The sequence below is a fragment of the Calypte anna genome, chromosome 4A, assembly GCF_003957555.1.
Source record: "Calypte anna isolate BGI_N300 chromosome 4A, bCalAnn1_v1.p, whole genome shotgun sequence".
Taxonomy (NCBI): domain Eukaryota; kingdom Metazoa; phylum Chordata; class Aves; order Apodiformes; family Trochilidae; genus Calypte; species Calypte anna.
Window position 1 is genome coordinate 4656500 of NC_044248.1, and position 27681 is coordinate 4684180.

Sequence of the window (27681 nt, forward strand, 5' to 3'; positions counted from 1 at the left end):
GGTCACAGAAAAGCAAATTACAACCCACAGCAGAGTGGCCTGAATTGTTTCCCTTAGTAATTTTTTTAGCATGACACTTTACCTTTTTCTCAGGTAATAAACAAGAGGATAAACATTTTTCTTGCCTAAGACAAGAAACGATTGAGTTTGTGAGAAGCTCAGTGTTAAATAAGGTAAGAGCACCATGACATCAAGGACAATTCTCCCATAAAATCTCCTGGCATGCAGCAATAGTTATAATGTCAGTGCTGTCTGAGGTGTAACGTGACAGGAGGGATTGCAGAAGAGGAATCAAGCAAAGGGAAAACTCTCTCCTGTAATCAAATAAACCTGACTGAATCGTGGGGATCTCATCAATGGCACTTGATGAATGGCCACTGACACTGTGCAGAGCACAATTTTGGCAAAGCATGGTGCTGGCACTGAGCTCAGTGACTCAGTAAACTATATCAGGGTTGGGTGACTTCAGGCTCCTACCAAAACGTCTTGAAGTGAGACCTGGAATGCTGTGGATGGGAGGTGGGCATCTTGTCAGCACATCTCTGAAGGGTAATGGTCCCCAAATTGCAAGCACATCTCTAAAAGGTCATCTAATTCTTTAGGATGAGGGTGGTGAGACTTTGGAAGAGACTGCCCAGAGAAGTTGTGGATGCTCCCACCCTAGAGGTGCTCAAAGCCAGGCTGGATGAGGCTTTGATGAGTCTAGAGGAGAGGTGACCCTGCTCTGGCAGGGGGTTGGACTGATGATCTTTTGAGGTCCTTTCCAACCCCTAACTTTTATTCTCTGATCTCTCAGATCCCTTCCAACCCAAGCCATTCTCTGAAATACACAATGTGGTTTCTGGCTGGCATTCAGACTCTCTTTCTGTATTGAAAGGGCAAGTACTAATGATGAACAAGTCAGACAATAGAGCAAGACAAGGGATTAAACTGTCACATAAAGAGTGCAAACTAAATTCTACATACCTTAAGTAATATATATTGCACTAGGTTGGTCCTGGAAACACATCACACGGGTATTTGATCCAGCATGCTCTAACCAGTAAGAGACAAACCAAATAGTCAGCCAGCCTCTTCCTTACTTTCCATCCAGCTGATGTGAAGAGCTGTGTCTTCTGCACCCTAAATGTGCAAATCAAGCAGCTGTATGGGCCAGCACAGTGCCTGGATGGGCTTTCTTGGATCTGATCCTGATAATCCAACCCAAATGAGTTTCTTTGTGTCTCAGTCTCTCTCTTTTTTTTTTTTTTTTTTTTTTTGTATTCTGTAACTAGGTAGTGAGGAGTCTTCCTGAACACCTTCAGAGGGGAGCTAAGAGGAAAGTTCCCAGAGTCACAAGCTTTTATGAGAAGGGGCCTTGAGAAAGACTGAAGTCAGAGAGCAGACCTGGAGGTTACAGTTTAGGGAAATGAGCCACAGCCTGGGCTGATGTGTAGGTTAGTGTTTTCTTGGAGCAGGAGGAACTATTCTGAGAGGAGCAGCTGTGAGATGGTGACTAGAACCACCTGTGGTGGTCACCTTCTCTCCACTGCCTCTGAGAAAATGACCAGACAACATCATCAAGGGAGAAAACCATCTGAGGAAGACCTTCCTCTTCTCCAGTGGCTTTGACCACCTGTAAGAAAGAGAACAAGAGTGGCTGAATAGTTCACACACTGCTCGGGTCTCATTTTTCTCTTTGCTTTCTTTCCTCCTGAGCAGAAGGACTGGTGTGCTTCAGGTTTTTTCAGGCATGCCTGCACGACCCAGAAATCTGCAGCCTTGAGCCAGGTGTTGTCTCCTGGATTAGCTGCTCCCCCTGTGTCCCTCGTTGTCCTTGGGGTCCTGCCCACACCAGACTGGTTTTGCAGCATGACCAAACCAGTAAGCTGCCCACAAAGCCCAGCAGCACCCCTCTGCCAAGGGGTGGAATCCAACCACCCTGAAAGACCTTTCCTTCCTATCAGGCCTTTCTTGGCTCTGCTGGTCACTGACTCTTGTACAGCTGTGACATTCTCTCTGCATTCATGGTTGTCACCTCAGGGTCACCAACCCTCTCCAGTTCCAGTTCTCCATACGACTTATTTGGCTGCCCTGTTACACGCTGCAGATTTTACTCCTGCTCTCACTGGCTCTGCTGACTTAAACATCAATAAATCAAGTCCTGCTGACCACACTAAAGAGGAATTTATTTAACTTGTTTTGTTGATAAGTCATATACGATCTGATCCCCTCATCCAAGAGGGTGATCAGACATTGGAATGGGCTGCCCAGGGAAGTAGTGGATTCTCCGTGTCTGGAGATATTTCAAAAGAGACTGGATGTGGCACTCAGTGCCATGGGCTGGTAACCACAGAGGTAGTGGATCAAGGGTTGGACTTGATGATCCCAGAGGTCCCTTCCAACCCAGCCAATTCTAGGATTCTATGATCCTCTGATAAGCAAAGGCTCATTTGTTCATATTTTGGTTCAGAGTCAAAGCCACTGTACAAATCTCCACATTTTTTTTTTCATCTTCCTGTTTTGCTTAACTGATCAGGCACCTCCTTGATTCTTAGAGCTCTGTTCAACCCCCATGGTGACCACAGGTGCCAAAGCCCCAGTCCATGCATCCATCAGCTCTTCTCTCTTGTCTTATGAACTCAAGGTTCTTCAACTTCTCTTTGGTCCAAATTTGTTCAGGCATCACTTCTTCTGCCCTTGTAAGGAAAGATTGCTACAGACGTGCCCTTAAACATCAGCATATGGAGTAAAAGTTTATTAATACATATTTCTGACACTGGCTTACCCTTTATCTCTTCATATATATATGCAAATGTAGTGTAACAAGGCAACCAGGTGCCCCTAATTGCCAGGGAGTGAGCATGATATTGTGTTAAGCCCACCTGTGCCTAATTAGGGTGGGCCCCCACTGCGCATGAGCAGGACCAGGGGGCCAATAAAAGGTGAGGCCTGAGACACAGGCTCAGCTCAGTCCTGAGCTAGCCAGCAGAGAGGTCAGTTACTCTTGGAGTAGCAGCACGTATCTGGGCTAGTCAACTCTGAGAGCCATGGGCTTAGAGCATTGCTTGTGAGTCTCCGCTGGAACACCTGGTTGCCTTGTTACACTACATGGATATATATAGTTAGGTTTTTTTCTTGCCTCCTTGAGTTCCAGCCCTCTTACAGCCCCTTTTCTATGTAATATGTAGTAGAAAAAACTGTCTTTGCTGGCATGGTAATATGCTGATGTAGCATGACTGTCAGCTCCTTGTAAAGTGTCTTCTTTTCCCTGTCCTCTGGGACCACACTCACCATTCCTGATGGGTAAATGACCACGAACAGAATCATAGAATCATGGAATGGTTTGGGTTGGGACCTTAAAGCTCATCCAGTCCCAACCCCCTGCATGGGGCTTGTAAAGAAGACAGGATGATGCCTTCTCCAGTCAGTGGGGTACTAGGGACCAGGGAACTGCCCCATTTTACTTGGTCCCCAGGCTGCAGAGGGGAGATCATGCTCCCATCTTGCCATACAACCACAGAATGGTTTGGGATGGAAAGAACCTGGAAGATCTCCCAGTCCCAACCCCCCTGAATGGGCAGGAGCACCTCCCACCAGCCCAGGTTGCTCCAAGCCCCATCCAACCTGGACTTGGACACTGCCAGGGATGGGGCAGCCACAGCTTCCTTGGCCTACAGAATTTCTCCCTCAAAAGAGCTGGGTCAGGGGTACTGACCAAAGTGAGACATGAGCTGTGTTTAGCCCCTGTCCCTGTGTGTGCTGCAGGTCACAATCATTTGTGACAGAGAAAGAATTCCCAAGTTTCACTGGGGATGGGACACTGGGCTGAGAACTGCAGCAGTGCCACTCTGCCACCTGGTGACTTCTTCTGTTACTTCTGCCACCTGGAGACTTCTAACAACAGTGTCCTAGCATGGGATAACTACTGGTTGCAAAGATGCATCTACATCAGCTTTTTTTTTTTTTTTTTTTTTTTTTTTTTTAATTTACAGGCAGTATTTTAATTCTTAATGCCTAAGTCTAAAAAGTACCAAATATGGATGATAGAAATATAATCTCCTGAGTTGTGTTCTTCACCCCTTCCTTACCTTGATGTTTCTTCTTTACATTTTTATATGGTGCAGGTAATTCTGTAGTTGTAAACTGAGGCACATCTCAGCCTACAGCAGGCACATCAGATTTGGTTTTCAACTACATGGAAGTGGATTCTCCATGAAGATGATAAAAAATGCTCAGCAGAACCTTTCCACTTTCAAATAAGATGCAGTTGAAAACTCTGTAGAAAGACAATGTCTGAGTAGCTACTTCCTCACATAATTTCCCCATCCTGAAACCTTGGGGGTAATTTCATACTCACCTGAACTATCTCACAGCTTTCCTTTTGAGGTCACTACAGTCTCTGTGGTGTTGCTGAAGAACAGAATCTGGGGGTGATGGGTCAGTCCATCCAGGCTATTCCTGCTGTTTCTCTGCTCCAGAGCAGGCCAAGGAGTTGATAGCAAAGCTGCCACCATCCCATTCCCTCATCACAGACAGGATTGTGAAAGAAAAAACGGATTTTGGGCAAGAAAAATGGCTCAAAAAATCACAACTTGTCCAATGGAGAAAATGGCTCCATTCCGACACACACACCTTATAGTCACTGATAGTGAAGGGATCTCTGTGGTGCTGTACAGAGGCTGAGTCCACAGTTTTCAGACCAAACAGGGATTTTGAGAAGTTTAAAACTTAATAATGCTCTACTTCCATGCAGCTATCTCCAGAAAGCTCTGCACTCTCTTTGGAGATAAAGTCTTTTACTCTATACATATATCTTTTACTTTATTTTATATATCTACATAATATATATATATATATCTTGTATTTTATACACATCTTACTTTATACAGCCACGTAAAGGTTCAGTGTTCCTTTCCACTTTAGAAAAATAACTTCAAAAGATGATAAACCTGGCATTTTAAGTGGAAGGCTCAGTGAAAGAAAATACAACTTTTGGGTCATTTGTGCAATTGAGATGAGAAAGCAGGAATTGAGCTGTGGTTCAGTGCTCCTGCCCATCACTGGTTCTTAATTTTTGAGTTCAAACCTTTTTCAGGCTGGGGCAACCATGGGCAATGCAGGGACCTGATCCAACTCAGTCTGCAGCCTATACTGGCTTGACATGCAGCCTCTGCTGTGGTATTTGCTCCAACAGAAGAAAATCTTTAGTTTTGTAGTTAAGATTTGCTGTCCAACTACAAAGACCATGTAAATCCTTAAGGAATTAAAAGCTTGGGCCATATGCCAATAACAAACTTGGAAGCACAAGCAACCACCTCCACAGGCAGGCATCCAAACACAAGTTTTAAGACAGGGTTTCTAGCTAAAAAGCATTCTGCATCAGTAGTAGTGGTACAAGGTCTTCCAGGAATAAAAGAAAAAACACAAAAACAAACTCAAAACATCCTACACATCACCTTTCTGATAGGGTGAACACAGGCTGATGGGCAGGAAAGGACTGAGTCATAGTGGTAGGAGGCTTCAGAAAGTGATGCTATTTCCCTCAGAAAAACATTTAACTTTTTGAGGGAAAAGAAGTCCTGCCCAGCTCTGCCAAACAGCAGGGTTTGCCAGCAAATTCTCTTCTTTGCTCCCAAATATCTGCCTCACTCCCCCCTGCCCATCCCCATCCCCTTTTATCACCACTTTAATGGTAGGGACTCAAGTCTTATTACCAGGAACCTACTGAGCAGATTCCATGGAAACTCTTCCAGATCAGACCCCAAGAGAACACTGGATGAGTTGTACAGGAACTGAACAGGAATTGAACAGGGATGACAATAAGAGAACAACTTTTAGACCCCCAGAAATCTCATTCAGTTGGATCTTATGCCTCATTTCCAACATCCCCTTTTCCAGAATGCCTCTTGTCCTTGCATTGTTAATAAACAAACATGAAAAACTGCTGATGGAGAGCTGCCCCAAGCATAAAGAAGCCTTGATGCTAAATATTCTGCTTTTTAGACACATCCTCCATCAGCTGTTGTAATATATACTTCAGGTTGCATGCCAGGAAACAGCTCTGATCACTACTTCTAAAAAGATTACATTCTTCCTTTTAAAAAGATGTTTCAACCAAGCAATTTTTTGACTGGCATTTTTTTTTTTTTTTTTTTTTAGCAATTGAGCAACAGTTCACAGTATGAGAAGCAGCAAAAGCATTTTATTTGCTGTATAATTAGTGTCATAAGAAATATGATTGGTAAAAAAAAAAAACATCACAGAAAGGAAAGCTTAATAAAAATCCAAGAGCACTGGACAAGTGGGAATAGTGAAGACTTAGAGAAATATAGATATATTTTTTAAAAATTCTGCCAAAGCTCTGGAACACAATAACTTCTGTTGGCCACTAGAGATATTACAAAACCTCCTACTACTTTGCAGTGTCCTCCTCCACTCTTCTGGACTGCTAGATTCAAATCACTTAAATGTGTTGAGGAGTGTGAGAAGGGAGCTAAACACAAGACCATGATCTGTTGGCATTAGGTAATGGATTCCATGCAACTGTTCTGCACATGCAAAGGCACAAAACTTACTTAGCAAACTCTTCTCAAAAACCACTTCAAGTCATAATGCTTCACTTTGTTTAATTCCTGTATTTTCATAAAGGTGGTAGAAGTACTGCAATTTTTTTTATTCAGTAACATGCTTCCCCTCCTTCAAACAGAAAATACCTTTAATCTTTGAAACAGAAAGGTTTGTTTTCTGACATTGAAATGACCAGACATTCTTAATTTATGAAAGTAACAAGTGTGTTTTTGACTCAAGAAGTTGCCACAATGATTATTTGTAAACATTATACCCACAACAGTAAGTACATCAAAAAACCCCACACTTCCACCTTAAAATAAATCACAGAGCTTCAACATGAAATACATAAAAAGTTTTATTATGGATGTACCCCACTTTGTTATCTGGAGGACAAAAAAAAAAATCTGAGGCAACAGTTTGGTGCAGTACAGAGAAGCAAAGCAATATACAGTAGCTGCACACAGCTTGATTGGTTTCAGATCCCAACTAAATACTCTTACTATGACCGTTAGTACAGAAATGTTCTGTAATTAGAAAAAAATGAGAAGTATTTATTACTCTCATGCTGTACAGTCTCATGTTTCTTGGTTAGAAAAGAACAACTGATTGAGTTTGAATCTTTCAGGCCCAAATCTTTCTCACCAACTTGCTCAGCTGTTGCCTCTGGAATGTTCAGCACAAAGGTTAAGCTCCAGACATAATTTAAGTGCTTTTCATGTGCAAACTGTTACTGGCTAAAGCTTTCAAAGTACATTTAATTACAGATATGAACACCCTGTAAAGATATGAGGATATGAGAGCAGACCCAGAGGCCAATACAGATTCTTTAAAGAGAAATGCTATGTTCCACTGCAGTAGTTCTAGTCCCTGATTAGGTCCTTCCAAAGAGAGGGTTTATTTCAATTGTAGGAGATTGACCACTCTTTGACAGAAGCATCGTGGGATGTTGTTACCAGAGTGTGTTCATCCAACCATGCCAAGCTGCTTACATGGTGTAGTCTGTGAGCATCTGTAGGGCAGTGCAAAACAACAAGAAAAAAAAAAAATTGAGAGGCCAGGCTGACAAAATTCATTCCAACATTCACACCAAATGAGATTTTTCAGCTGTGTGAAACACTCAGTAGAGCAGTTAAAAAATTACTATAAAATAGCACAGTTTTAGCTGTTGGAGATTATTAATAGAGAGGAACACAGAGGATAAGTGAGCTTGAGAACATTGAAATCTTTCTTACCATCAGTTTCAGAGCAGCAACTTTCAAAAGTAAGATTTGAAAGGGAAGCCTACCTGGGATCTTGACTCTGGTCTCTGGGTCACTTACAGTCCAAACATACACCATCATGTCCATGCCTCCAGAAGCAAAGTGTTCATTGTCTGGTGACCAGGCAATACAAACAACTTTTGCATGATGTCCATAAAAGACATTGTGTTCCTGTTTGGAAGTTGGAGATGCAGTGTTATTTCTTTTGTGCAAGTTACTTCAGGAAATCACTGCCCTCTTGATGTGCAGCATCAGCAAAAAGCAAGACTCCTGACAATGTGAATTTCAGGTGCAGATGGATGACCTAAACCAAGGGGTGGTTTCATTTTATGCTATTTATTTAAGCATTTATCAGGCAGCCAATTTTTAAAACTAGAAGCTGGATCTGTAAAGTGCATATGCAACAAATCACTTCTTGCTTAGAGGCTTTTAGAATAATCCCACAGATGTTTCTAGAAGCCACATTCTTTCAATTTTTATTTGAAAAATGAAATGTTGTGGAATTCCATGCCTCATTTTTTACTCCAGTGTGGCTTCAGTCAAAGCTTAATGACCTTACAGGCTCATATGCACATTCACTGCTCAGCTGAAGAGTAGAAATTGGCCATTATTTGCTTCTTGGTTATAAGAAGTTAGGCTGAAGGATAAAGCAATATTCCCTGCCCTAATGTATCCCTTTCATTGCTTAGTTCTTACCATGGAACTTTGTGTCACAGCCATCAAAATTACTGTCACTACAGTGACAGCCATCAAAACCCTGTCACTACAGGATTCTTGAGCTTGCTTTTTAAGACTTGTCCATCTTAAAAAATGCACAAAAATTCTCTTAAATGGTATGCATGTATTTTGTTGACTTTTTCTTACCATGGAACTTTGTGCCACAGCCATCAAAATTCTGCTTTAAGTTTTATTGTACTACAGGATTCTTATTACCTTGAGCTTGCATTCTTGTCTATCTTTAAAAATGCAGAAAAATTATCTTAAAAGGTATAAATGTATTTTGTTGACTTTTTCCTTAAACCCTCCCCCACACCAGTGATTCAGCTGACCTGAATAAGGAGCCTGCATTTTGTGATTTTTATATTTAACTACTGCTAGCCTGAGCCAAGCCCCTACTCCATTTAGCTGTGTGGTTGTAATTAGATGGGTTTGAGTATTTGTATTTATATATTGAGTATTTTATTTGTATTTAGATGGGTTTGAGGAGCCATGGTATGGTTTCCTCATCTATTCTTGTGACCTGGAGGCTTCATACAAGCTGCTCTGAAAAGCATCACTCAAAAATCCCAGGTAAACACTCACAGAAACCCCAAATACACATCTCTGATTTAACAATGAAGTCTCAGCATAGAATCATAGAATCCTTGGGGTTGGAAGGGACCTCGAAAGATCATCTAGTCCAACCCCCCCTGCCAGAGCAGGGCCACCTAGAGCACTTCGCATAGGAACGTGTCCAGGCGGGTTTTGAATGTCTCCAGTGAAGGAGACTCCACGACCCCCCTGGGCAGCCTGTTCCAGGGCTCTGTCACCCTTACAGGAAAAAAATTCCCTCGAATATTCAACTTGAACCTCCTATGCTCCAATTTACACCCATTACCCCTTGTCCTATCACTGGTCACCACTGAGAAAAGCCTAACTCCATCTCCCTGACACTCACCCCTTACATATTTGAAAACATTGATGAGGTCACAGCAGCTACACTATGTTTCACCACAAGGGATTTAAACCTGAAATAAGTCAATTTGTTTTTAAAACAAGCTGCTGATACAATGATTCTTACCCCATAGCCATCGGTGACACTGAAGACAGTGACAACTTTGTTTGCATCACAGACTGCAAGAAAGGCACCATCGTGAGAATATGCCAGGTCAGTAACAGGACCTTTAGCTTCCAAAGACTTATCATCCTTTTTCAAAGAGGTTCCTTGGATTGAATACAAATGGACATTCCATCCTGCAAATTAATAGCGAAAAAGGGGAAAGATAAAAAAAAAAAAATCACTTTTAAAGGAAGGTTTGCTGATTTGCTGGAACTTTTTGCATCATTAAGTTTAAAGAACCTGTCGTTTATGCTGGCTACAATCTAGATTAGAAACCTGATTTCTAGAATTTGCCTGCTTTAAGCACACACTGAATAAAACCAGTCTAACAATTTAAAAAATCAGTAAAAAGACTAAAATGGTCCCAATGGTGGAAGAGCCTGGGGAATGGAAAGCCCAAGAATATCAATCCCACACAGTTTACTTGCTACTGTTGTAACAAACTGCCACTTACTACTTCTTAACACACCTCCTACTATTAAACACTGTTACTAGCTCTGGTAATTAAAAGCAGAGCAGTTTTTAGGGAGTGCCTGGACCTTACCCCTCCTCCCACTGCTGCTGTGCCTCCTCCAGGATGAATGGCCACAGCCTCTGGCTCATAGCCAAGGTCATCAATTGCAAAACATTTCTTCTTATCTTTCATCAGAACAATCTGTGAACAGAAAAACAGGAATTAAGACCTTTCTTCAAAGTGCCCATTAGCAAACCATCACTGTGCCACACTGCTTAGTCCATTCTGCTTGCTCAGAAGTTTATTGTATTCTGATTCCAGAGGAACAGTTTCATCCTTAAAAAAAATATAATAATAATAATAATAATAATAATAATAATAATAATAATAATAATAATAATAATAATAATGTCTACATGTGGTGACCAAGTGCTGTACTGAAGTATTGTTCTCTAAATCAGGTGGTGCCTGGCATGCTCTACAGCCTTCAGCTTTTCCTCATTTGGTTTGAACATAGAAGAGTATTTTTAATAATACTTACTCTCTTCTTGGTTCACTGCTAAAGGGAGCCAGGCAGGACCAAATTAGTAGCAAGTTAATACTGAAATATTAAATTTTAAGGACTATTTGCAACCCAGTTCTATACTATGGACAGCTGATATTGTAACTATCATGGAAAACAGGTTTGGACAACACTGCTGGAAGCCCCAAGCATAAAACCAGCATCTAAAGAGGAGGCATAAAACATTAGAAGCATGCTTTGATAGAAGATAGACCTGGTGCAATCCCTCTGGTTTTGCATGAGCTGAATACTACTGGAAAGCTAGAGATACCCATGCTGTAAAACAGCATCAGCTAATTGGTTAGCTAGGTTAGTTGAAAAGAAAAAAAAAAAAGGAACAAGACATTTTCCCCAAAATGGTGCCACTGAACAGACCAGACACGAGCATGATTCAGGCTGGTGTAGCCTTTGAACACAAAGTTGTATTGATAACTGATTCAGATGCATCCATAGGAGGGATCATGTGAAATTTATTTCTATACATAAATATCAAATTGGTACAGGATGAAGACAAGCCTATCAAACATCCTGTTTAATTTTGCTCCCCACAGCTCCTCCTAGGAAATCCTGCAGATCTGTAAGGTGATCCCACTGTAAAAGGAGTTTGTCAGAAACCATCATGTTACCCCATGAGGAATTATTAATTAACAGAGCAGTGGTGATGATCATTCACAGGTTAATACTTACTTGTCCAATGCACAGAACAACAGTGTAACCACCAGGACCCACAGCTAAACATTTTGGTTGAACATCCATTTTCACAGCATCGTGGCCACTGGAGGGAGATGTGGAGAAGGAAGGACAAAAACAAAACAAAAAATTACTCCATGCTTACCATTTAAAATTAGCTATTTAAATCATTCCCTACCTAATGACCAAGAAGACATATCATTTAACTGATTATTTTTTAAAAAGAATCTCCAGAGATTCCTTCTTTTTACTGCTTAAAGCATTAATAGAATCACAGAATCATAGAATTGGCTGGGTTGGAAGGGACCTCAGAGATCATCAAGTCCAACCCTTGATCCACTCCCGCTGCAGTTCCCAGCCCATGGCACTCAGTGCCACATCCAGGCTCTTTTGAAATAGCTCCAGACACGGAGAATCCACTACTTCCCTGGGCAGCCCATTCCAATGCCTGATCACCCTCTCCAGAAAGAAATTCTTTCTCATCTCCAACCTAAACCTCCCCTGGCACAACTTGAGACCCTGCCCTCTTGTCTTGCTGAGAGTTGCCTGGGAAAAGAGCCCAACCCCCCCCTGGCTCCAACCTCCTTTCAGGGAGTTGGAGAGAGTGATGAGGTCTCCCCTGAGCCTCCTCTTCTCCAGCCTCAACACCCCCAGCTCCCTCAGCCTCTCCTCACAGGATCTGTGCTCGAGTCCCTTCACCAGCCTGGTTGCCCTCCTTTGGACCTGCTCCAGCACCTCAATCTCCTTCCTGAGCTGAGGGGCCCAGAACTGGACACAGGACTCAAGCTGTGGCCTCACCAGGGCTGAGCACAGGGGCAGAATCCCTTCCCTGGACCTGCTGGCCATGCTGTTCCTGATCCAGGCCAGGATGCCATTGGCCTTCTTGGCCACCTGGGCACACTGCTGGCTCCTGTTCAGCTTCCTGGCAATCCAGACTCCCAGGTCCCTTTCTGCCACTCTGTGCCCAGCCTGGAGCTCCCCATGGGGTTGTTGTGGCCAAAGTGCAGGACCCGGCACTTGGCCGTGTTGAACCTCATCCCGTTGGGATCAGCCCAACTCTCCAGTCTGTCCAGGTCCCTCTGTAGAGCCCTCCTGCCTTCCAGCTGATCCACGCTGCCCCCCAGCTTAGTAGCAGGTAATACACCTTTGAAATCAAAGTCAATTTTACTAAACTAGAGTCTAATGTTTTTTACTAGCTAGGTGTTCTTGACAGGATTTCTTGAAGGTTTTTTTGCTTCAGTTGTTGTCTCCATGAAGAAACAGCTATGTCCCACCCCTTCTAACCACATCTATTATCAACATTCCTGGGAATTTATGAATCACACAACAAGACACCCTTCCCACAATCTGAGCCACCACAGGGCAGATCTCCACCTACACTGTGGAAGGGATGAGACAAACAGAAAAGTCTGGGATGCATTTCTTCTTGTCATGGGAAAAAAAAAACAACCCAAAGTTGGTACAGCAATCATTTCTACAGTTTCCATGGTAACTTAAAACCTGAATAAATCACACCATTAAATTCTTTACCCACACAACTCTTGCTGTAAAAGAAGCAGGGCTGCAACACCACAATCAAAGGCAACACCTGAACTAACCTGTAGTCCCTCTTGCTGAGGTTGGTGTAGCGCACGGTGTCATCCATGCTGCAGGTGACCAGCTGATCCATTTCATCCACTGCCATTCTAGAAACCTGGTTTGTGTGGCCTTTCCCAGAAAAGCCATCATTCTCTCCAGTTTCAGAGTCCCAATAATGTGCATGACAGAATTAAGGAGCATTTGAAGATACTGGTGCAGTCAGATACAGCATCACCAGAAGTTAAATCATTGACAGAAGAAGTAAGGTTAGAAGGCACCTCTTGAGACTGTTCAGTCCAACCCACTGCTCAAATCTGGTGGATTTTGATTGTCTGTAAGGGTGGAGACTCTACAGACTCCCTGGGCAACCAATATACTTATTAAATAAACTTCTCATGCTCTATAATGAGATAAATGACCTGCCACAAACAGTAGCAAACACTGGAACAATTAGTTCTGAGAACAGGAAATAACTTTTAGGGAATTATAGCTAGATGTTCTGCAACACTGGCTTTCCCTTATATGTTAACATCAGTTAACTATTAACCCTGTGCTACAACTCTGCAAAGAAAAAAAAGTCCTGTTTTTATAATACTTTATGCCAACATGATGCCATTTTACATGATTAAGGACTGCAATTTTATTTATAAGCTTCAGAACATGGGAAGAAAAGCCAGCAGTCTTCTAGCTGAACACATCCCAACCTCACCCTTTAAAATGCCCTTTGGAAACCAGGCTGCATTCCCAGAGCTTTGCTCCAGAAAGCAGGAGGACTGAAATAGAAGTAGAGTGAAGGACTCAAAAGAAGTATAAGTTCTCTTCAGTTGTGAGAAAACCTGATATTACTTGGGATATCAGCTGAAGAACCACAATGTGCCACAGAACTACAAATGCACACCTTGACACAGGGGGGGAAAACACAACTGTGGAGAGAAATGCTTCTTAATGGGTCAGAAATGGATCAACAAGAGTTTCTTTCTTGGCCTGAGCATCTTAAGGAAAAGATACATGACTTTCAGCATGTGCTGAGGATCTACCTGCTTATCATATTGCAAGAGACAGCAATATGGTTTGCCTGTAGGATAAAATACAGAGTACCTATGTATTTATTTACTCCTCCATACTAACAATGGATCTGCCACAAAGCAGTGACAACTGGAAATCAGGAATTGGCTTATATTTAGCAGACAAGTTTAAAGGCAATCAGTAGAGTGGGCAAGTTAGGGGAAAGCAGAATAAACTTCAAAATATTTACTTGTGTCCAATAACTATAAGGTTTTTTTCTTTGATAAAGCTTTTTGTTTTTTCCTCCTAATGACTTCTCAAGAGTAGAGGGATAGAACAAATATCCCCATTTTTCAAAGGATATTAATATGACCATCATTACTTCCAGAGTAAATAAAGGACTTTCCACCGTTTTTATGCACTGTAAGACACTGAATTGATTTGCTATGACCCTGTGAATGGGACAAAATGAATAATTATTGATGGGCAATTTTTCAACTTAATACATAAAGAAATCAAACCTATATGAGAAGAATTTGCTCACAAGCATTAAAAGTCACTTAGAATACAAATCACTAACTCATGATACAGTCATTTAACTGTTGCAGCATTACTATTTCCATGTACTACCCCTTGAAGAGAAAAAAAACAGGCACCATGAATACCTTTATTAACCTGCTGGCCCAGAATACTTCAAAGTTTGATTTTTGGGCACTTTATGATTCAGGGAAGGGGATTAAATCTGGTCATGTAGCCACGCCAACTGCCAGAATTATAGTGGCAACAGCAAGAATCTGGGACATTTTCTAGTGCATGTAAAAATGTTAAGTTCCCATGAGAGTGCTGTGCCAGTGGAGGACTCTTAATTCCTAAAATTAAAGCTTAACTGCAGGGTAGTTGGAGTCACCTTATTCAAAGTCCACTAACTCTTGTGAACTGAGATAGCACTGATAGGTTTCTATCTCTCCTCTGTCTTCTCTCATCTCAAGAATGCTTAAAACCTGCCATGAAAGTTGATAATCTTTACTGAGACCAAAATGAGTCTCTGAATTTGCCCAAAGCAGTGTCATGAATGTAACATTGCAACTCCTTGACTCACATGACTTGCAAGAGTCAGTCACACACACAGTTTGTCTGGCAGTGCTAACAAAACCCTGCTTATTCCCTCCAGACAACTTCAACCACTGAGCTATTTATTGAAGAGATGGGTGGAAGGACTGAAGTTTAACTCACCTTTATGACACGTAAAGGCTTGTTTGGATTGTTCTTGTCCAAATAATTGATATAGCCAGACAGGGAGATGGTCAGCAAGTGGTCTTTCTGCCACAAACAACCTAGCTGCTGATCCAGCACGTTTGATCCCATGTTAAAAGTACTGACGACTGAATTAGCACCAACATCCCAGATTTTAGCAGTTTTATCCCCAGAAGCAGAAAGCAACTGACTACTGTCAGGGCTCCAACTAATCTGCAAAAACAAATGTCAGCACAAGATAGTAAATGCATTAATTATTGCAAGACTTCACAGTCCATGAAGTTGGTAATGAAGCACTAGAGGCCATTTGTACAAATGAAGTGATACTTACAGCATAAATACCTCCATCATGAGCTTTGCTTCCACCAAGAGCACACACTTTCTCTCCAGTTTTCCCATCATAGACAAAAATCTTAAAGAGAGCACAAAGACATACAACATCAAGGCAAAAGCAGTAAGCAAAAAAAACCAAACAAAACTCTAGGAGCAGAAACACTGTTACTTGCACTGCACAAGTCACTGTTTTTTTCACATGGCATGCTCACAGGTCTATGAAACACCAGATTTTTTTAAATGGCAAAAGTACTCCTGCTTTTAGTATTTAAGACTAAAAAAATGGGATGACAATGGTAAATAATCACAGTAAGCCACCCTGCACACAGGAATCTTGATCCTGACATGTGAAACTTTAGAAAATGTCACATTTTTGACTCCTGCTGTGATGGGAATCAGCTTTCTGAGAAGGAGGAGCTGCTTCTGATAACAGTGCCATTGTTAAACCTCCCCTTATCAGCAGGGAGTCCACATGGAGCTGGGTTGCTCTCTAGGAGTTCTGTATTTCAGCCAGACTTTTCAGGATCATAACAAGGACATGGGTATTCCAAAAGTCTCATATGTTTCTGAGAAAATAACCTCCAAGGGAAGTATTATGCTAGAGAGATGGAATCAGGAAAAAAAAGCTGAGAGTGGTCTGGTTGATGACAGCTGTTACAGCTTTATCAGGGGGGCAGTTAAAAGTTTAAGCTAGTCATTTTTTGGCATGAAAAAAGATTTTACAATACTAATCTGACTGCCAAAACACACAAGAAAATCTTCATATGCTAAAATCACCACAAAGAGATTGGGGTTTTGTGTTACCTGGCCATCTGCACTAGCTGTAGCAAATCTGTTCCCATCAGGAGAAAACCTCACACAGTTCACAAACCGTGTATGGTCCTGTAAAAACAAAGTAAGAATCAGCACACAACAAGGAAAGACTTTTTTACATAGAAGATAATCCAGCAACAATGTAGTCAGTCCTAAATTAGCTGTGCAGGAGATGCCTGTAGGGAACTGCTGCAGGTCAAATCTATCCTGTATCTGAAGAGGGTCAAAGGGATGAAGAAGTTCACAGTTCAGGGAAAAAACTGTGACATCAATACTAATGTAGGGTAGCAATTTAGCACAATACCAGGTGAAAGAATCCCCAGTTTCAGGGATAGGTATGAAGAAACCCTCAGCTTCAGCCTAGATGCAAACATGCTTCTTGCCCTCTATAGTTATTGAATACTTCTGTAGCATTCTCTAGATTTTGACCCTTCCTTCACTGAAGAAGTCTTATGTGCACACACATACTTCATGCTTCTTATTGTAAAGAAACATAGGCATGATGAATAAAGTCTTATTTTATTGGAACTCCATTTCTGGGAGACTGCATTACTGGTAGCTCTGTGAGGTAATCAGGCAAGACTGATGTATGGTCCCCAAATAGACTATTTACAAGTAGGAGACTATTCAAACCATGCTAAGTAAAAAGCACATGTTAAATAGGGAAGCACCACAATGAGGCCAAAGCTCCCACGGAAAGAGATTTAGGAGACTATTTTTAGTATTATGAAAGGCAGGTCCTAACCTACTTTCTCTAACTATAGGTGTTTTTTTTTTTCCTGATGATACCTCAAGATCTAATCCAAACCATGGAACAGCTGTAACAGAACTCCATATATCAACTCTTTAAAAAGAAGACTGCATCACATACCAGCCTGACCAGCACTGGTACACAATTCAGAGTTCCAAAAGAATCAGCTTAGCAAAATCCAAGTATCAGCTTAAGTTCAGAAATATATTAGGCAACTACATCATTTCATTGGATTGCAGAGCTCAAAACAATTCCTTTTCTAGAACTGGAATGGACTGCTTACTAAAGTCAGTGTATGAAGACTACTCAAGGCAAATGCTTAAGAAAATAAAAGAACTACTACTGTGTTTTTAAAACTAAGTTTGAATTTACTACTGCAATAACACTCAACATCTGTGCAATAGACTTTTTTGGAGGCAGAGACATGTCTTCTGCCATCAAAAACAACTGCAGAACATTTTTTGGTTTTTATTTTCTTTGGCCCCAGGTAACAGTGAAGGTCTTAAACAGGGCATTTCCAGGCTTTGTTTCATTTACATAAGAGATTTTAACTCGTAGAAGAAGAAACAAAAAGTGAAAAGGAATGTAGAAAGAAAACTGACCACAGAAGTTGTACTCACTCCTGATGTAAAGATCAGTTACTTTCTCAAGCATTTACATTTGCCCTTTCTAAACTGCCCAGGGAAGTTCACATTTGAGCACTCTTACATTTCTTAAATCAGCACCCTGAAAAATACTGGGATATTCTACACAGCTCTATGCTGGGAAGCAAAGCTCAGAAAGGACCAATAGGGCCAATGAAACATCCTGTTTAAGAGCCAAAAATAATTAAATTAGAGAAAATGGTTCAAGTTGTCCACTGAACCAACTATTTCTTTGTTTTCCTGGCCTGAGACAAGTTACACCTGGGTTTGAGAAAGCCCCTTGACACCAACTATGCCTCAAAAGGGGGACCTAAGAACTTTTGTTCCAGTTGTGACAAGAACTGCAAGCACTTGGAAAGCTTTTAGTCAGTTTGCTGCCCAGTTTAACAGAGCCACAAGGAAAGATGAGACTCACACTCATTGTAAACTTGAATTTGAATGGAGGTCCCTCAAAGAAAGCAGCACAGTTGTCATCACTTCCAGTTGCCAGCCGATATGGTCTTGTTTGTTTAATGTCCACACTATTGATCACTTTGTTGTGCCCAGTTATCTCACCAACAGAAGAGCCACTATCCCACAGGAACACTGCTCCAAATCTAGTTTAAAAAACAGACAATAACTACAATTCATCCAAGTTACATGTAGATTAAGTCCTTGAGCATCTGCAAACAGATTTGAGTGCACTCAGGAGAAGAAATTAGGTCATCTCGTTAATCTCATGCAAGCACATCACAGTTCCCTGGGGGCTATTTGAGATCTGGCTGGAGAAAGAAACTAATCTTCAATAGGAGACATTCACTGGGGGGACAGACAAGCAAGTTTTATGTCTAAAGCTTCTAAAATTCAGAGATCCAAAAGATATTCTTCAGTAAGTCAGATAGTTTGTAAAGGAAAGCAGTGAATGATTCCATTTGCCTAGCCACAACACAGAATGCAGAAAGCTAGGATAACTGAAATAGGATCATTTATCTGATTATCTAGCATCCCTTTTATGACAAGGAAGAGGAATTACAATAGTTTTTTTGTCAGTTGTTCCTTTAAATTTCCTTCAAAAAAACCCCCAAATCATTATAATCAATACAGCAGCAGCAAACTGCCAGAGCATCACTATCAAAAAGAGATTTTACAGAATCACTTCAGCAAAATTCTAGACTCAAAGTGCACTCACCTAACAGGAAGCTAGCAGATGCCTGGAAGTAGGAGAGCAAATTTACATAGTATCTACCCAGGGGCAAGTGGGGGAGGAGGGAGCAATGGAGGACAAAGAATCTCTCTCAAATATCAGGACACAGTGGTGATTAAAAATAGGCATAGGGGGGTCAGGGAAGAGGATCACACTACAGTTTTCAGACCTTTAGGCATAAGACTACCCTGGTCTTGACAGTTTTAAGCTGGAAGAGGGTAGATTTAGGTTAGACATTAGGAAAAAAATTCTTTAGTCTGGGGTTGGTGAGACCCTGGCCCAGGTTGTCCAGGAAGGCTGTGGCTGCCCCATCCCTGGCAGTGTCCAAGTCCATGTTGGATGGGGCTTGGAGCAACCTGGGCTGGTGGGAGATGTCCTTGCCCATGTACTGGTGTTGGAACTGGATGAGCTTTAAGGTCCCTTCCAACCCAAACCACTTGTTGATTGTATGATATGTCAGTCTTTAGACATCAAAGGACACAAATCTGACCTCATTTAGTCAGTCAAGGACAACTGGTTAAGACTTTAGGTACCACAGTAAAGGTCTAACAACATGGGTGCAATGTCAGGGGAAGAAAATTCATACAGTTTTTTTTTTTTTGGCTTATTCAATCATGTCCTCTTAACTTGGGAGGGATGAAAGAAGAGGGAACATTGTCTTGCGGTTCTCCCTTCTACTCAGGATTAGTCAAAAATATCCATCAAAAGGCATACTGAACAGCTATCACTGAATGGAATACCCACCTCTAAAACACCAACAAAACCCACACAATTTTGAACTGAGCAACTCTAATAGGCTTGCATTTTCCAAGGAGTTTTTACAGCTGCCAAATACTGCATAAAGAATTCTGTTCCAGAAAGGCACAACATGGAAGCCTAAACAGGGAACAAGCCATTATTTTCCTTCCTTGAATAACTGCAAGCTTTCTGCAAAGAATGTGCTTTGTTAGAATACAGAGGTTTACAGTACATGTGTGTGTAGATAACTGCACACACTCACAGAAAAGAATTACTCACTTTTCTCTTCCTTCTCCAACCACAGCAATCCTCTTGCTGTCTTCTGTCCAGGCAAGGTCCTTTATTTTTCCTGCAAATGGCTGGTACTCATACTTCAGTAGATGTTCCTTCTGTGTAGTATCCCAGATTCTCAGCTTCCCAGAGACATCTGCCATAATAAAACAGAATATAAGTACTGTTGTTCCAGCATGACTCAGTCACATGGCTCAGCAATCTGTCAGGATGCAGATTTTCAGCTACACTGAACACTTGTACTAGGGACCTATTATCTGTCCCTGTATTACAACTGCTGCATATCACTTGAACTTTGAAGACTACATCCTTTCCATTAAATTATGAGTTTAGCCACACATTAGGCTTCAACATATGCAGCAATAAATCCAGTACATGGAGACAAGTTTTGCAAACAGAGAGGTGAAAAAACTGCACAGTAAGACAGCATGTAAGTACCTGTGTTATACACACACACAAAAAAAACCAAACCCAAACCAGCCCTCTGTTCCTCACCTGATACAAGACAGCTTATGCACATTCCAAAGGGAAGTAAGCTACCCCACATCTCCAATAAAAGAGCTATCTGGTAAAGAGTGGCCAAAAAAAATTCACACCTCAGCTTTACACCTTTTCTCTACAGAAGCATCTACACACCATGTTGCCTGTTGTGCTTTATCTGGACTAGTGCAAAGGAATCCAATAGAATACTGAAAAACTGTATTGGCACACACAGCAGACATAGTACAGGTCACAGTAATTTCAGAGCATAATGAAAGCTTCCTTGGTCACTGTTTCTTCTCAGTATTACACAGCCTTGGAGCTTGCTTCTATTTAGAGCAATTCCTGTGGTGCAGCATTGTACCCAGAGGAACTGTTCTACACACAGAGAGGTTTACACAGCTTTAATGAAAGCCACATAGCAAATTCTGTGTGTTGGACCCTTCATAAAAGCCTCAGTTGTAGAATAAATGACATGCTAAAATAATATCCCTTTCACCTCAGCAGGGAGTGGTTTTAAGATGAGTTCACCATTTATCAGTACATTTTTACAGTTCAATTTAAACACACAGCAGCCTTTGGGACCTGATCAGGGACTCATCCTTTCCACTTCTGCTAAAAGGACAGACACAATCCTCCACTTCACACAGAGAATTTGTCACTGAAGCAGAACTTTCATGTTAACTTTAAACCTAATTGTTTGCTCCAATAGGTAGGACACAAATTCTTTAAACTTTGTGGTATCTCCCATTACTGTATCTGTTAAGGCTGCAGGAAGAGAATTTCCCATAAAAGCCACAAAGCACAGTGCCAAAGGCCTGTCTCATCAAGCACATGAAGTATTAATACAAGTTGCATGGCTAATGCAGACTTATATAGAGAAATGAATCTTACATGTTATACTTAGAAACAGCTTAAACAGCCTGATGCTATCTTCAGACCCCATGCTCAGCAGTATCACCAAACTATTTATAAATGACATACAGAAGGCACTTTTTAAGGGGAAAAACTGCAGCTTAATTCATTTACTCCAGTATGACAGACAACTTCTGCAAAAAGTCAACTGAATACTCCCCTAGGAGCAAGGAGCTTCCTTAAGTTGCTAATTAATCAAAAGCTCCTTCATAGATCAGACTATGTATATACTACTGCTTTACAGAGGACTGAAAAACCTACAAGGTAACAAGAACAAAACAGATGGGTTATTTTGAGGCTCAGACACAGTACAAACACAGAGCATCAAAGATGTACAATAAAAAATGTAAAATGGGTTTTTAAGAAGGTATTCAATTTGACATATGGGCCACATACAAGACTGAGCCAAAAAAATCCTGGCTAAAGATACATACCCTGATACAGCTTTGTGATATGTAGGAAGCCAAGGAGAGAAAATTTAGGTAAATAAAGATATTGCTCTCCTTTAAATTGCCAGAAGAGAAATTCCCATTCTACTAAGACCCATGCATGAGTCTGAAGTCTCTTTCTAAGAGGCTCATATTCAAAATATTTTATTTTCAGATATATTACTTGGAAAGGATTTCTATATTTGGGCACATTCCTTGCTTCTGAAGTGTTTCTAATTGACAGTGGCAAGCAGGTTAGAAAAATAATCCATAGATACATTACAAATGGTTTTAAGAAAGAGAAGCTAAGGTATTTATCAATTTCCTTCAACAGTATGCCAGCCCTCCTGAAAAAAAAAATCTATTATTCAAAGCAACCTGCTATTAAAAAGGGTTTGTTTAGTTCTTTTAAAGTAATTTCCACTAGTAATCCTGGAAATTTATGCTGTAGAAATTCAAATTGCCTACTCTCAGACTACTGATTAACATGCATTACAAGGGAACTGTGAATCAGCATCTTCCCCTGCTAACTTACCAAAGAAAGATTCCTCATTCAGGTTAAGGATTTAAGAAAAATCATGCCAAGTTCTGCCAAATTCAGTCAGAAAGACAGAGGGAGGGAAAAGAAAGGAGTATCATCTCTTCTAGAATCCCTTCCATGGTTTCAGAGTATTAACAAGCAGAAAAAACAGTTCTCTGTTTCAGAAACAATTTTTGATTCTGCTGCACATACACAGGTCTTCATTACACCAAGATCTGTTCTCTAATATTTCACATTACATATTTCAAGCTCACATCCAGTTTTTTTTATTTTGGTAACAAATTTTAAGACAACCCAGCACACAAGACTAAACTCACTGCTTCAGAGTAAGAGGAACAACTCCAGAAATTGTTCCTCCCTCAGGCAGGCAGACATAACTCCACTGAAGCACATTGATAATTTATATTCAGCACAGAAATGGGAAGTGTTACTACTGTGTTTGAGCAATTAAGTTTTGCATCAAGCACTTTAACAGCTCTGTCCACTTATCTCATACAGCATGTGCATGATACTTTACCTCCAGATGCTATGTAGAAGCCACTGGGAGCATACTTGGCAACTACAACCTGGTGGGCGTGCTCAGTGTAGATGTCAGCAATTGCAGGGTTCTAGTTTAAAAGGACAGAAAAAAAGAAAAATTGAGTTGAATTTCACAGTTTTCAAGGGAGTAAAATCAGACATTCAAAGATAAAATTCTCTTCTCACATCCCTCCTTCCAGCTTAAATTGAGCTACTACAGTCTACAACTGCTCAGCCTACAACTGGGACACTACAGAACACTGCTCTATGGTACCACTGAGACAACACACTGATTTCTAACACCTGGCCAAAGTATTTTCTCCAATAGGAAGAAATTTCCTCCATGGACTAAACCATGACACAAGGACTACTGTGACCCTTTCCTCTCCAATACCTGCTGAAAGGTATAAAAACAACCTCCAGACTGACAGGCCAAGCATTGGGCTTTCTTTTTTTGTGGCTGGCCCAGGTAAGCCAGGTCACCAAACAGAAGATTAAATGTGAGCTGTGCACACGTGCAAAAATTCTGCTGTAGTTGAATATGAAAATTAAGCACACACTTAACCATGCTGCATAACCATTAATCATCACCATGTATTCAAGATACAGCAGTAACCAATGAGGTGTGCAAGGCTTGCAGTCAGCAAGAAGGAGCAACGTGGTTAAAAAGGCAGGAGACTGGCACACTAAGACATTTTCCATAGTATTAATGGTTGTACTGGAATTCTGAAAGAAATTCACTGCCACTCCATCATAATTTTCTCTTAAACACTTGTCCAGATGCTTCAGGCTGAACAATTAAAACTGATTGAGTGTCTCAGCACATCAGCAGTGTCACACTACACAAATCAAAAAAGAATGACATCAAGGCAGCATCTGCTCTGAAATTAACTGAATCAAGAAGATATTCTACTCATCTTCCAAATATAGATTATATATGCTACAACATTTATACTCTACTTCCTCGAAAAAAAAAATCTATCAGTTAGCAGGTTTCTTTAGGCTCCAGAAACTTGTGTATGGTGGAAACAGAAGCCCATTTTAACTGCTATAATTGATGCAGATTTATTCATCAAACCAGCAAACCACCTGATGTTATGTTATGGTATGACTCAACCACCCAATCAGGAAAAACTACCATACCTGCTCTGTGTTCCAAAGCAGACAATCTCTCCTGTGTGCAGGAGTTCTTGCTGTTGCAGTACTGTTACATCCCAAGGGACAGAATACAGCTTACTCACACAAGGAGCTCTTTTTTTGCTCCTGCTTTTATACATTGCTTGAGTGTGTTACAGCCCCACTTAAGGCACAATCATCTGCACTTCCAGCAGACACATCAGTTTCCATTTTGTGGGCAACTCAATTTTATCTAATAAGACAAGATAATGTTTTCTCCATGCCACAGCTGCATCACCTACAAGTTCAGAGAGCTCAAAATCCCCCCCACTTTGTTAGTAGTGGTATACATTAGTAGATGATGATATTACAAGAATCTCAAAGGGAGAAGGAAGGAGATGAGAAACTGGACTTAAAACTGACCTAAGAGGTTAAATGAAATATTGACTCCCAAATTTAAAATACAGTAAATAGATTCAGGAAACCAGGTAAGCTAGAGCTGTCAGTTTAAATGCTGGTGTCTGCTGATAAGTCAGTTTTTTATGTCTTGTCTGTCTTTGTATGTCTTTCATATTAAAATCTCCAAAGAGATTTTAGGGCAAGATTATATAATTAGCTGGGACAAAAGCAATACCTCACACAAGACTCAACAAGAAGAGTGATCTTGGTAGGTTTACTTCTAACACTGAAACCAGAGCCACATATGAAAGTGAGCAGTTGAAGCTCCAAGCTTCAAAGTAGGATTAGACTCATGAAAGTGATAAAATAATAATGAAGTATGGAACCTTACAAATATCACTAGTCCTTCTGACTCTGTGCTTTTCCAGCACTTCCTTAGTAAAGTCTCTACCTTCTGCTCAAACATCAAGTATTAATCCTGAAGGCTGTATTAATCACCATTGATGAGCTAATACCAGATAATGTCTGACTTAAAACACAGGTGATCACTGCATTTTGATGACTTCTTCATTTTCAATTAGAACTGTGCATGGAGGGATTACACACAGTATATTTGCTTGTTGTGAACTATTATTACACAGGCTCTGATGTTTTTCAGAGTGAGAGCAGACACACTTCTATGCTAGATCACCAACAAACTGCAACACTGTCCAACACAAAAGCTGTAGTAGAGCCTTTGGTCAGTTTTTGTGCCCCTGACCTCATACATCACAGTAGTTTTCTGAGGAGTCACCTGTCAATTATTAACAGTAACAGACTCCCCTTGTCAGGTAGGTAAGTTTGCATTTCAGCAGGAAATACACCATAAAACTGAAAGATTTATGACTTCCATTCACAGCTTCCCTTGAGAGTTTACACAGCCTAAATTTGAATCCCCACAATGCCACCTCTCCTGCTCTCGGGCCATGCCACGCATTCAGTGCTCTGCCTGACACAGGGAATAACATCTGCACTGGGTGAATCTTCAGTGAGCTGATTCAGCAGGAGAAAAGCAAATTGTCTGCTTTCAATTCTTTCAGTTTAACCCCCCCAAAATAGGGTCAGATGAGCACTAATCACAGCGCAAGGGAGGAGGTCACAGTCCTTCAGCTAGGCAAAAAAAATTGTAATGTAAATAGAGTGGCTTTTCTCTCTTCTGTCATCAGACTGTGTGCCATTACAGTCTTTAATTGGGGCTTCTGGTTTCAGAAAGCTGAACTTTTCTTGATACCAAGAGTGAAACACTATTACAACACCATCCTGAGATACTGACACCAGAGCCTGAGCTCATTCTTGGTTTTAAGCAGATGAATTTCAAGTGATATTAAACAACAAATTTGCAAATAATTAAGTTCTTAGGAGCATTCTTGTGTTACTGCATGACAATGATGGAATGTCTGATATAGGGGAGGTGACAAGACAACAGAGCAAACCAGCTCACAGTTTAAAGGTGTTTACAGAAGCAGCCATAAACAAATCCATTATTGTGCAGACCTAAGAATTCCAAAGAGGTGTGACCTGCCCCCCTGCAGGGCAAATCACCAGTAAGGGAGGAAGGAAATCTAGAGGAGAATTTGGTTTTCTAAAGAAAAAGTATTTACTTTGAAAAAAAAATATTTTTTAAAACCAGCAACAAAACAATAACCTAGACAGGTAAGGTGGCCTCCATACTTCTCAAAGGAATGCCATCTTTGAAAACAAATCATTTAAATAATATGTTTAATATTTCTCTAGTTACCACTGGAGAAGAAAACAAAACCAAACCAAACATCCACGCTTGGATGGTGTGGAAAAATGGATTGGAGCATACTAATATTTAATCAATGAGGAAATTTCCCTATAACCAAGGCTGAGAACTCAACATGCAGACAGCTTGCCCCTGAGTAAACCCACTAACAACTGGTTTGATTCACTGGAGTACAGGGGAAAAGAAAACACAGACCAATGCATTTAAAGAGATGTCTGCATGTATTTTCATGCTCCTTTTACAAGCTCAAGGCCCAACACAGCAAACAGGGAAGAGATGACTGCTGAGACCAACACAAAGCTCAACTTCCTCAAGTGTGATACTTAGATAAATGGGGCCAACCGGAATGCATCAGTCATTTATAAACCCTATGAAAAGAGGAGAGCAATGCACATTTGGCTGAGATTTTCTACGGGTTCTCACAGTCTCTGCCCGTGGTTTTCAGCCTGAGTCATGCACCCTGCTTATATCCCTGCTGCTGCTCACAGCCCTGTGACCTCCATCGAAACCACCAAGCGTGGTGGATGAGGCACCGGCTGCTTAAAAGGAGAGGGGGAAAATAAAACGCAACTTAGGCAAAGCTCTACGCCACGCAACGAAAACGCATCAAATCGGGATACATTACATCAACGTTCCTGATGACGACACATTTTCCATTGGTATAGAGAAAATTGTTGCCCTTAGGATCACCTCCGATAATTTTGGAAACGCCTCGTTCCACCTGCGGGAGGCTGGCGAATACTTTTTCTACGGGAAAAGGAGAAAAGAAGGAGGGGATGGGGGGGGAATTAATCAAATATTAATTTTTATAAATAAAATTAATAAGCCATTCAGTCTCTCCCCGTTACCGGACGCCTCGCAAGCAGGCGCGGTCACTTGTTGCTGCCAGCGAGCTGCGAGGAACCGCGGGCTCCGCTCCCGCCTGCGGGGCGGTGAAGAACCGAACCCCCCAAAGAACCGAACCCCCCGGCCCGCTTCTCTTCCTCTCCCTTCACCCCGCACCTCATCGTTCCGCCCCACACCCCACCACCGTTTTAATTATATTTTTTTTTTTTTTTTGCCGCCTTACTGATCTCGTACGGCATCTTCGCCCACTTGTTACTGCGGCGGCAGGAAGCGCTGGGAAGGAAGGGCGGCGAGCGCAGCCCGGAGAGGCACAGGGCGGACCGGCCTCGGGCTCTGCCTCTCCCCCCGCAGCCTCAGCCGCAGCAGCCGCCGCCTCAGCCCCGCTGTGGCGCCCCAGCGGCACGAAGCAGGAAGCGCCCGCTCGGCCGCCGCTCTCCCCTGCCTTTGACCATATATAGTCAACTCTGCCGGCACCGCGCAGCTCCCCCGGCAGCCTTCGTCCCGCTCCCTCCTCCTCCGGAAATGCCGTGAGCCCGGCGAAAAGCTGCGCTGGGGCGGGGGGATTGCGCTGGGGCGGGAGGTTTGCGCTGGGGCGGTAGCAGGAGACGGCCACGCCCCGGGAGGGAGCTGCGCGCAAGCGGCGGCGGGATGGATGGCAGGAGGGAGGGAAGAACCGCGGAGGGTGTCTCCGCGGTCACACAGAAGCTCTGCCCGGCTTTGGGGTG

At 41.7% G+C, this 27681-nt stretch overlaps 1 protein-coding gene across 1 annotated transcript; it reads right to left on the bottom strand.

Moving 5' to 3' along the window:
- Positions 1-6679: 6679 nt before the first annotated feature.
- WDR1 (WD repeat domain 1) lies at positions 6680-27507 on the bottom strand. Its single transcript, XM_030449761.1, has 15 exons — positions 27180-27507; positions 26736-26857; positions 22808-22898; positions 19915-20062; positions 18130-18310; positions 16311-16388; positions 15505-15585; positions 15153-15386; positions 14284-14371; positions 12935-13091; positions 11334-11421; positions 10179-10285; positions 9592-9769; positions 7838-7982; positions 6680-7561 (listed from the first exon to the last, which is right to left on the bottom strand). Exons 1-15 carry the CDS (start codon positions 27193-27195, stop codon positions 7452-7454), a joined length of 1824 nt encoding a protein of 607 aa, XP_030305621.1. The 5' UTR covers positions 27196-27507; the 3' UTR covers positions 6680-7451.
- Between the last annotated feature and the right edge of the window lie 174 nt (positions 27508-27681).

Excerpts from the sequence above, each read along its gene's own strand:
- WDR1 (XM_030449761.1), bottom strand. Across the intron at positions 16,389-18,129 it reads AATTCAAGTTTACAATGAGT|GACCATACACGGTTTGTGAA; the intron begins GTGAGTCTCATC and ends TTGTTTTTACAG. Across the intron at positions 14,372-15,152 it reads AGCCTTTACGTGTCATAAAG|GGTCATAGCAAATCAATTCA; the intron begins GTGAGTTAAACT and ends TCCCATTCACAG.